This window comes from Coregonus lavaretus (assembly GCF_964263955.1).
Source record: "Coregonus lavaretus genome assembly, chromosome: 31".
In the NCBI taxonomy this organism is placed as follows: domain Eukaryota; kingdom Metazoa; phylum Chordata; class Actinopteri; order Salmoniformes; family Salmonidae; genus Coregonus; species Coregonus lavaretus.
Window position 1 is genome coordinate 22,632,505 of NC_140018.1, and position 12,018 is coordinate 22,644,522.

General features: G+C 41.3%; 1 protein-coding gene across 1 annotated transcript; it reads right to left on the bottom strand.

Annotated features, from left to right (window-relative positions):
- Positions 1 to 2,458: 2,458 nt before the first annotated feature.
- On the bottom strand, positions 2,459 to 11,853 carry LOC311106905 (protein ARV1-like). Its single transcript, XM_084149291.1, has 5 exons — positions 11,754 to 11,853; positions 11,321 to 11,440; positions 11,025 to 11,178; positions 10,582 to 10,803; positions 2,459 to 6,064 (listed from the first exon to the last, which is right to left on the bottom strand). The coding sequence occupies exons 1-5, from the start codon at positions 11,844 to 11,846 to the stop codon at positions 5,937 to 5,939; spliced, it is 717 nt and encodes a 238-aa protein (XP_084005417.1). The 5' UTR covers positions 11,847 to 11,853; the 3' UTR covers positions 2,459 to 5,936.
- Between the last annotated feature and the right edge of the window lie 165 nt (positions 11,854 to 12,018).

The window sequence follows — 12,018 nt, forward strand, 5'->3', positions numbered from 1 at the left end:
CTTGCGGGCCCTGCAGGATTTCAGTCCTTCACGGCGTAGTGTGTTACCAATTGTTTTCTTGGTGACTATGGTCCCAGCTGCCTTGAGATCATTGACAAGATCCTCCCTTGTAGTTCTGGGCTGATTCCTCACCGTTCTCATGATCATTGCAACTCCACGAGGTGAGTTCTTGCATGGAGCCCCAGGCCGAGGGAGATTGACAGTTATTTTGTGTTTCTTCCATTTGCGAATAATCGCACCAACTGTTGTCACCTTCTCACCAAGCTGCTTGACGATGGTCTTGTAGCCCATTCCAGCCTTGTGTAGGTCTACAATCTTGTCCCTGACATCCTTGGAGAGCTCTTTGTCTTGGCCATGGTGGAGAGTTTGGAATCTGATTGATTGATTGCTTCTGTGGACAGGTGTCTTTTATACAGGTAACAAACTGAGATTAGGAGCACTCCCTTTAAGAGTGTGCTCCTAATCTCAACTCGTTACCTGTATAAAAGACACCTGGGAGCCAGAAATCTTTCTGATTGAGAGGTGATCAAATACTTATTTCCCTCATTAAAATGCAAATCAATTTATAACATTTTTGACATGCGTTTTTCTGGATTTTGTTGTTGTTATTCTGTCTCTCACTGTTCAAATAAGCCTACCATTAAAATTATAGACTGATCATTTCTTTGTCAGTGGGCAAACGTACAAAATCAGCAGGGGATCAAATACTTTTTTCCCTCACTGTACCAACCAACCCAGCTGGGCAGCTAAAATCAGGGCAGAGCTGAACTAATCCCCTCTCCACACACACAAATTTACCTATTCCTCAGAGTACAGTATGGGCTACATGTATTCAAAGGAGAAGTGCCCTTTTGGAATGCAGCCTGTACTGAACACGCCTCTGTGCTGAGCACCTGTTTAGGAGATTGTGGTGGATTAACATAATCTTGATTGAAAGCAAATCCAAGGTACAGTATGTGTCACTCTGCCACACAAGCACTGGGCTATGTGCAACTGGGCTGTGCCAACACTCAGATCACAAACACACTGCTCACCTCAAAGTTGTATCAATTAATGGGAAATAACACCATTTAATTCCCTTGGTTTTACTAACGCCAGAAAACATTCTGGAGTATAAACCATGTAACTAGTACAGTTTAGGAATTTTCAGATTAAGTAGTATACACCATAAATTTTTCCCATAGGGGATTTTAGAAACACTTACAATAGGGGCTGTGTTTCGTGTAGGCTTACCCTCTAGGACAAGGGGACTTCACTATATTCACCTGTATTTACCCGCAAAAAATGTAATGCTAATTAGCTGCTAATGTAGCTATCATAAAGAACTACAAATACCATGTTGATCTGGATGAGACTGCCAACTCGAGGCAAAGGTAATCTAATGTTAGCTAAATGTAGTAATGAATGAATTGGCTACATTTATTTAAATTGGCAATTCTGTGAACTGTCTTATGCAAGTTTTAAATTGACACAATACCTGTTTAGCAAAGGTTTCAGCTAGAGATGACGTGCAGGAGCTTGCAGGGATTTGTACTCTTACATGATGTCTACTTTGATGCTAATTTGCATTTTCGAATATGAGAGTAAATAGAGTCTAATATATTTATAAACGTCACCTTGTCAGAGAGAGATTTACATGGTTATCAAAACGTCACACAAGGGTAAGCCTACAGGAAACACAGCCCTTATTTTAAGTGTTTCTAAAAAAACCTATGGGGAAAATTAGTGGGGGTAAAAACAATTGAAACAATTTCCCTGTTTGACTGCTAAGTTTTATGGGTATTATGACACATCCACTGTGGGGCTATATTTACATTTGAGTAATTTAGCTAACCTGGTCTCAGAGCATTTCGTATTATTCTATATGTAAATCCGAGACACTCCATTTAGTATAATATGTTACGTTTCGTATGGTATGTATTAATTTGTGGATGTCACAGGAGGCTGCTGAGGCGAGGACGGATCATAATAATGGAGCACACTTCTTATTGCTTATTTCACATTTCTAGCATTGGGTCGCAATAGAATTAAGAACAGAGTCAATGGAATGGCAGCAAACACATGGCAGCGAACACTTTCAGACTTTCTCAATTACCAACACTGAGCTGGGTATGTATGCTTTATTTGGAACGCTTATTACATCAGTCAATTTCACAAGCAGTGTAATCTTTCAAATCATGGATCTACAATTACCCTCGACCACCTGAGGCCTTTCATAACCCCGGGACCACCCATACGTAAAAATGTATGCGCACATGACTGTAAGTCGCTTTGGATAAAAGCGTCTGCTAAATGGCATATTATATTATATTATTATTATATTATATTATATTATAATATTATATTATAACAAATTCCCCCTGTTTGAAGGCACCGGGCTGGTTCAGCACGCCAAGCTTTAGGAGATCTCTGTTTGTTGGTTTTAACAGAGGGTTATTTGAGATGGGCACACTTCTGCCGTAAGTGACCCCCCCTGCTCTTTAGAATACACATCTCCGATTTACAAGATACATTAGCCTACAGTATGTGCCCTGAGAACATGTGGGGTTGAATCTCTTTTCTAGCATTGCAGGCTCCAGGTTGTTTACAAATCAAATGACATTTTATTGTAATAAATTCAAATGTTATTTGTCACATACACACATTTAGCAGATGTTATTGCGGGTGTAGCAGAATGCTTGTGCTTCTAGCTCTGACAGTGCAGTAATATCTAATGTAATTTCTAACAATTTCACAACATATACCCAATACACACAAATCTAAGTTAGGAATGGAATTAAGAATATATACATATATGGACGAGCAATGACAGAGCAGCATGGACTGAGATACAGTAGAATATTATAGAATATAGTATATACAAATGAGCTGAGTAATGCAAGATATGTAAATATTATTAAAGTGACTAGTGTTCGCTTCTACTTGACATGCCTTTTTGATTGGATAAGATACATATACTCAGTATTCATTCAGGATATGCCTTTTAATCTTCTCTCCTCTCATTCCACATGTGCTTGCAAGTCAAGTGGTCTAAAAACAATGACTATTTGTCATCCTGGACCATTCAGACTGACAGATGCTCAGATCCACTTGAGGTATCCAGGTAAGGATACCAAACAAAACATTCCAAGGCAAAGTTCACTCAACAATGTAAAGTCCTGTTACAACTTGTGAGCACACCATGCATCTTGGCATTCCATTTGAACCGAGTTATGGCAGGAATGAGAAACATGTCTTTTTTTTTATTTATTTTTACTGTAAAAAAATAAGAGAGAAACAACAAATGAGACCTGCTGGAAAAATCAGTGAGTTATCAAAAATATATAATTTTATTCCCACTGACTTTAGGCTCTGTCTGCATACAACAACAACATTTCCAGAGGACAGGTTAGTGTGCTTTATACAGTTAAGAAATACCAAGAAATCAGCTGGCTTTGGTCAGGAAATATGCAGACTCATGTCTGGGTATGCACTACATAACCGATTAGAAGGTCTCAAGGGGCCTTAGCACATAAAGCCAGCCTCTGTGAGCATGTGTCAAATGCTTGTCATTCCACAGTTCCTAGTCTTAATCATATAGGCTTGATAACCAAGAGAATATTGCTATTTTTTACAGCTTCAATTCAAAAACAATTTAAGACAATAAATGGGATTACTGATTTCTGTAACATACACACACACGTCCCATATCAAAATATTTTTTGCTTAAACACAGCTTGTGGCTTTTGGCATTGCATGGAATAAAGAATATGTTCACTATGTGCTCCCTCCCTTTCTAAGATGGTAGGTATTTCACAAATTGCCTCAGGAATGTCCCGTAGCCTCATTAACTCCAATCCCAACAGAGAGGTTGTTGTCAGGTCTACTCATTCAAGGGTTTTTCTTTATTTTTTTACATTGTAGAATAATAGTGAAGACATCAAAACTATGAAATAACACATATGGAATCATGTAGTAACCAAAAAAGTGTAATTTATTTCCTTCTTAATGCATTTGAGCCAATCAGTTGTGTTGTGACAAGGTAGGGGGGGGTATACAGAAGATAGCCCTATTTGGTAAAAGACCAAGTCCATATTATGGCAAGAACAGCTCAAATAAGCAAAGAGAAACAACAGTCCATCATTACTATAAGACATGAAGGTCAGTCAATACGGAACATTTCAAGAACTTTGAAAGTTTCTTCAAGTGCAGCCGCAAAAACCATCAAGCGCTATGATGAAACTGGCTCTCATGAGGACCGCCACAGGAATGGAAGACCCAGAGTTACCTCTGCTGTAGAGGATAACTTCATTAGAGTTACCAGCCTCAGAAATTGCAGCCCAAATAAATGCTTCACAGAGTTCAAGTAACAGACACATCTCAACATCAACTGTTCTGAGGAGACTGTGTGAATCAGGCCTTCATGGTCAAATTGCTGCAAAGAAACCACTACTAAAGGACACCAATAATAAGAAGAGACCTGCTTGGGCCAAGAAACACGAGCAATGGACATTAGACCGGTGGAAATGTGTCCTTTGGTCTGGAGTCCAAATTGGAGATTTTTGGTTCCAACCACCGTGTCTTTGTGAGACGCGGTGTGGGTGAACGGATAATCTCTGCATGTGTAGTTCCCACCGTAAAGCATGGAGGAGGAGGTGTTATGGTGTGGGGGTGCTTTGCTGGTGACACTGTCTGTGATTTATTTAGAATTCAAGGCACACTTAACCAGCATGGCTACCACAGCATTCTACAGCGATATGCTATCCCATGTGGTTTGGGCTTAGTGGGACTATCATTTGTTTTTCAACAGGACAATGACCCAACACACCTCCAGGCTGTGTAAGGGCTATTTTAGTGATGGAGTGCTGCATCAGATGACCTGGCTGCCACAATCCCCCGACCTCAACCCAATTGAGATGGTTTGGGATGAGTCGGACGGCAGAGTGAAGGAAAAGCAGCCAACAAGTGCTCAGCATATGTGGGAACTCCTTCAAGACTATTGGAAAAGCATTCCAGGTGAAGCTGGTTGAGAGAATGCCAAGAGTGTGCAAAGCTGTCATCAAGGCAAAGGGTGACTATTTGAAGAATCTCAAATATAAAATATATTTTGATTTGTTTATCACTTTTTTGGTTACTACATGATTCCAAATGTTTTATTTCATAGTTTTGATTTCTTCACTATTATTCTACAATGTAAAACATTTTTACAATAAAGAAAAACCCTTGAATGAGTAGGTGTGTCCAAACTTTTGACTGGTAGTGTATGTGTACAAAAAGTGCTGTAATTTCTAAACGGTTCACCTGATATGGATGAATATGGCCTCAAATTAAAGTGCCCAATGCAACTATTTTTTAATAACAATATCAAATAATATCTGGGTAAAACTTAGGTACCTTACTGTAATAGTTTTCCATAAATTGACAACAATAGCTTTTTAGCCTAAATATATTTCTCAAGCAGGAATTTTGCTAGGACTGTCTGGGAGTGGTCTGAGAAGGGAAGATAAAACTGAAAACTAGCTGTTATTGGCAGAAATGTTTGGAACTCTTTGTTATTGGTTTATTAACCAATTTACCACATGGTGATGTCACCAGGCAAGCCGAAACTCCCGCCAATGCAAACCTGCTGATTAGAAGGTTGTGTGTAGATTGTATTTTCAACCTGCAACAATCAGGAAACACTGATAAAACTTTTGACACTTTTACAGCTGTTGTAAAATATGATACAAAACAGTTAAAATATTTTTGACTGCACTGGGCCTTTAACCTCAGTCATTATATAATTTCAAATCCAAAGTGTTGTAATACAGAGCCAAAACAACAACAAAAAGTGTCACTGTCCAAAATACTTTTGGACCTCACTGTATATGACTAGGCACACTCCACACAGTGCTCTGGTCCAGGGTATAATAGGTGCCATTGTAACAGTGTGTTCTTCAGGACTGGCCTGAAACAGGTCACTGGAACGGCAGGATGTCCTGTATGCTCCATGGAAGTGTCTGAAACGCCCAGGCTACGCACGTTTCTAACAGCAGACCCACACACACAGCCAGCAGGGATAGCCTTCTGCTGCAGTTTAGAATGACTGGAAAAGAGAGGAGAGGAAATGATCACATCTTGCAAGAACACAAACATGACAATATGCAGGAAAAGTACTTGTTTTGAACATCTTTGGAATCATGTTAAACTCCTACTTCCTGTAGATAAGAAAATCATTTATACTGCAGCCTGTAGTTCTTTACTTTTTTCAATATATTGACAGTTATGACGGAAACCTGGAGGTTTTTTTCTAGGCGTGAAGATATTTCAATAAGTCCAGGACATAACAGGGCTACACTTATAACTCGAGCTTGGTTCCCGAGTTTCTAAACCATACCAACCATCTTTGGTATAGCGTCGCCATAATATTTGAATTGAGGAAGTGTGATCATAATCATTCGGATATTTTAGCGATCCGCAGTAGACCTCCTAAATGCCCCCCAGCCTTCAGATGTGAGCTAAACAGTGCACTTGCACTTGAGATGCGTTTTAAGGCTATGGATGAGAAAGTGAATTTATCATTTCCAAAAGTTTAGGTCAGTTATATGCTGCATTGCCATCTATTCACAGCAAGGGTTACATTTAATATGCGCAATATTTTTACTGATGCATTAGGCAGTATTCAATTTATACGCTCAAAACATATACAGTGCCTTCAGAAAGTATTCAGACCCCTTGACTTTTTCCACATTTTGTTACGTTACAGCCTTAATCTAAAATTTATTAAATTAATAAAAATCCTCAGCAATCTACACACAATACCCCATAATGACAAAGCGAAAACAGGTTTAGACATTTTTGCACATTTATTAAAAATAAAAAACAGAAATACCTTATTTACATAAGTATTCAAACCCTTTGCTATGAGAATCGAAATTGAGCTCAGGTGCAACCTGTTTCCATTGATCATCCTTGAGATGTTTCTACAACTTGATTGGAGTCCACCTGTGGTAAATTCTATTGATTGGACATGATTTGGAAAGGCACACACCTGTCTATATAAGGTCCCACAGTTGAGAGTGCATGTCAGATCAAAAACCAAATCAAGAGGTCGAAGGAATTGTCCCTAGAGTTCTGAGACAGGATTGTGTCGAGGCACAGATCTGGGGAAGGGTACCAAAACATTTCTGCAGCATTGAAGGTCCCCAAGAACACAGTGGCCTCCATCATTCTTAAATGGAGGAAGTTTGGAACCACCAAGACTCTTCCTTGAGCTGGCCGCCCGGGCCAAACTGAGCAATCGGGGGAGAAGTGCCTTGGACAGGGAGGTGACCAAGAACCCAATGGTTACTCTGACAGAGCTCTAGAGTTCCTCTGTGGAGATGGGAGAACCTTCCAGAAGGACAACCATCTCTGCAGCACTCCACCAATCAGGCCTTTATGGTAGAGTGGCCAGACGGAAGCCACTCCTCAGTAAAAGGCACATGACAGCCCGCTTGGAGTTTGCCAAAAGGCACCTAAAGACTCAGACCATGAGAAACAAGATTCTCTGGTCTGATGAAACCAAGGTTGAACTCTTTGGCCTGAATAACAAGCTTCACTTCTGGAGGAAACTTGGCACCATCCCTACGGTGAAGCATGGTGGTGGCAGCATCATGCTGTGGGGATGTTTTTCAGCGGCAGGGACTGGGAGACTAGTCAGGATCGAGGCAAAGATGAACGGAGCAAAGTACAGAGAAAACCTGCTCCAGAGCGCTCAGGACCTCAGACTGGGGCGAAGGTTCACCTTCCAACAGGACAACGATCCTAAGCACACAGACAAGACAACGCAGGAGTGGCTTCGGGACAAGTCTCTGAATGTCCTTGAGTGGCCCAGCCAGAGCCCGGACTTGAACCCGATCGAACATCTCTGGAGAGACCTGAAAATAGCTGTGCAGCAACGCTCCCCATCCAAACGGATAGAGCTTGAGAGGATCTGCAGAGAAGAATGGGAGAAACTCCCCAAATACAGGTGTGCCAAGCTTGTAGCTTCATACCCAACAAGGCTTGAGGCTGTAATCGCTGCCAAAGGTGCTTCAACAAAGTACTGAGTAAAGGGTCTGAATACTTATGTAAATGTAATATTTCCGTGTTTAAAAATATATATAAATTAGCAAAAATGTCTAAAAACCTGTTTTTGGCTTGTCATTATGGGGTATTGTGTGTAGATTTAAAACCGATTTAATCAATTTTAGAATAAGGCTGTAACCTAACAAAATGTGGAAAAAGTCAAGGGGTCTGAATACTTTCCGAAGTCACTGTACATAAAAGCATTCACTGTGAAAGTTGATACATGTAGGCCCTTCATATATAAACTATGCGCAGCACTTTGTTCAATCTTTCGAATCAGTTAGTTTTCTTGCTAAAACTGTGAGCAAAACCTGTCAAACTCAGACATTTCTCTCAAAACACTGGGATGTCGATTCTCAAGGGACTAGTATTATCAGAGGACTTTGGAGTTTTCCAAAAAACTGTAGGTTATTCTGACTGGAATTGTTACTCTCCTGCCATGTAAAAATTACTGCCATGGCAGATTCGGACGGGACTAAAATTACAGATGTGGTGTTTTGTGCTTGTGCACATAATTACATTACCCGACCTCCCCCAGTAAAATTAATCCCGTCCGAATAGGGTTTAATGATTAATTCACCTTATCCAATCCATTGCAAAAATACTGCCATTATTGCCAATCATTATTGTCAGGAAACGGAATAACCCATCAGTGCAATAAACAGATACAATAATCCATTAGGCCATTATCCTGTCAAACGTGACAAACCACAGGGGCACATAGAAACTAATGCTTGCTTGCGCGAATGATTGTTTTAGTGAATTAATGGATTAGCTTTGGACAGTTTTGGAACTATTTATAACTGCCTATTTTAGTAACTCTAGGGAAAAATGGAATTCATGTTTTAACATAGATTCAAGCTAGGAGTAAGTGCTGCCATCTGCTGGTGCACACCAGTGCTCCTAGCCTCCCAATCAATACCCTGTGAGCTGTCCATTTACCCTTTCATTGAAAATGACTGATGTCAAAAGGTGAGATCTATGGTGCTCGATGTACACTATATATGCAAAAGTAAATGGACACCTCTTCAAATTAGTGGATTCGGCTATTTCAGCCACACCCGTTTCTGACAGGTGTATAAAATCGAGCACACAGCCATGCAATCTCTATAGACAAACATTGGCAGTAGAATGGCCTTACTGAAGAGCTCAGTGACTTTCAACATGGCACTGTCATAGGATGCCACCTTTCCAACAAGTCAGTTCGTCAAATTTCTGCCCTGCTAGAGCTGCCCTGGACAACTGTAAGTGCTATTATTGTGAAGTGGAAACGTCTAGGAGCAACACTGGCTCAGCCATGAAGTGGTAGGCCACACAAGCTCACAGAACAGGGTGCTGAATCGTCTGTGCTCGGTTGCAACACTCACTACCGAGTTCCAAACTGCCTCTGGAAGCAATGTTAGCACAAGAACTGTTCATGAAATGGGTTTCCATGGCCAGCCGCACACAAGCCTAAGATCACCATGCGCAATGCCAAGTGTCAGCTGGAGTGGTGTAAAGCTCGACGCCATTGGACTCTGGAGCAGTGGAAACGCGTTCTCTGGAGTGATGAATCACACTTCACCATCTGGCAGTCCAACTGACAAATCTAGGTTTGGCGGATGCCAGGAGAACGCTACCTGCCCCAATGCATAGTGCCAATTGTAAAGTTTGGTGGAGGAGGAATAATGGTCCGGGGCTGTTTTTCATGGTTCGGGCTAGGCCCTTTAGTTCCAGTGAAGGGCAATCTTAACGCTACAGCATACAATGACATTCTATACAATTCTGTGCTTCCAACTTTGTGGCAAGAGTTAGGGGAAGGCCCTTTCCTGATTCAGCATGACAATACCCCTGTGCACAAAGCGAGGGCCATACAGAAATGGTTTGTCGAGATCGGTGTGGAAGAACTTGACTGGCCTGCACAGAGCCCTGACCTCAACACCATCGAACACCTTTGGGATGAACTGGAACACCGACTGCGAGCCAGGCCTAATCGCCCAACATCAGTGCCCAACCTAACTAATGCACTTGTGGCTGAATGGAAGCAAGTCCCCGCAGCAATGTTCCTACATCTAGTGGAAAGCCTTCCCAGAAGAGTGGAGGCTGTTATAGCAGCAAAGGGGGGACCAACTCCATATTAATGCCCATGATTTTGGAATGAGATGTTCGATGAGCAGGTGTCCACATACATTTGGTCATGTAGTGTATGAAATAGGTTATATTGTAGTATCAATAATGAGAAATTATAACTTTTCAATCCATTTTCCCTCCAATTCCCTCGCTGAATTGTCAGGAACAGAGATGGAGCTAAATGTGGTCCTCTGTAGCTCAATTGGTAGACAATGGCGCTTGTAACGCCAGGGTTGTGGGTTCGATCCCCGGGACCACCCATACGTAAAAATTTATGCGCACATGACTGTAAGTCGCTTTGGATAAAAGCGTCTGCTAAATGGCATATTATATTATATCTTATATTATAAATGTGAGTGACTAATGGGAGCATTGGAACACTGAGGGAGGTGTTGGCTAATGTACCTCTTATGGCCTGATAGTTGGACGTGAGCACAAACAGCTTGATGAGGCTGAAGCAGAGCGGGGAGTAGTCATGCTCCCATATGACTGCAGGGATGAGCAGAACCTTTCCATAGCTGGACAGCAGGAGGGCTTTCAGCTGTAAGCTCAGTTCAAAGTCAAAGCCAAGCAACCACTGCACCAGCCACAGGAAGGACAGCACTCCAACAGAGAACGCACCCAATTCTGTGGACAAATTAACATGAAATCAGTACCAACCATCAGGAGGCTGTCATTTGTATGGAATCGGTGTGTAAAGAAAGCAGGATTTGTCACTTCCTCTACACTTGGAAACTTTGTTATAACATTGCTATTAACATTGTCATATGCATGTTTGCTAATGAAATGCATGAGTTGTTAATAATAATAATAATAATAATAATGTGCTTTGTACTTTGTAGACCCACCAAGAGCTGCCATCCCAAACATGCCATAGAAATCCCATTCCTTGGTGTATCTAATGATGTCTGCTGGGTCATTGCTATGTTCAGATCCCTGGAGTTGTGACCACCTCAGGTAGGCCTCACACAACAGGCAAAACACACACAGTTTCCAGTGAATCTGTGGAAGAAACCATCAACAAGACATGGCATAATTAATTGTGTCTCTGTCTGCAGTGTAAATGCTGTGTTAAGTTGCATACATTTTCTAAAGCATGCACTGTACTCTGACTAACAGTTTTTCAGTGTCTTACTGTACTTACATTCAATGTAGTGTTGAACAGAATATGTCTGAATGCTTGGGTTTTGCATAAAATGGCATCAATTAGAATAATGACTGGATCGTATTCAATGTACTTGTCCACAGGCTTTTGGCAGGATCCCTGAAAGAAATAGAGACAGACAGGCACACCATCACACCACAAGCATTTATCCAGCTTCTATGGCTAAACTATATAGTTAGCTTACTCTTTTCTCTGTTATAATGGTAGAGACCCAACCACTAACCATTTACTCTATATACATTTCAGCTAGCTATCCATCATCAGGCATCATAACTTCAATAGAAACAGAACAGAGAAACCCAGCTGGCAGTCACAGGTCCCTTTGGCTTAATTCCTAGCTAAGCCTAGCATCACCAGTTAGCTAGCTAATATCTTAACCAATAAATCAACATGAGACAGCTTGTTAACTCACACATATGGTTATCTTCAAGATCCCATTACTGTAATCTCTGTGAAGCTCGTGCGCGTCCTTATTGCATTCAACACATCTAAATCCCTTTGCCATTCTGTTTTATGTTGGTAACGATGGAGCAACCGTCTTGAACAACCTGACTTCCTGGATCTATGCGTGATTGGTTGGGAGTTGTAGTCGTTTACAATTTGACTGGTAGTTTAGTTCACGAGGGGGCGTAGGTACCGGGAACTACATTACCAAAGCTCCCGCGCTCCTCACCTAC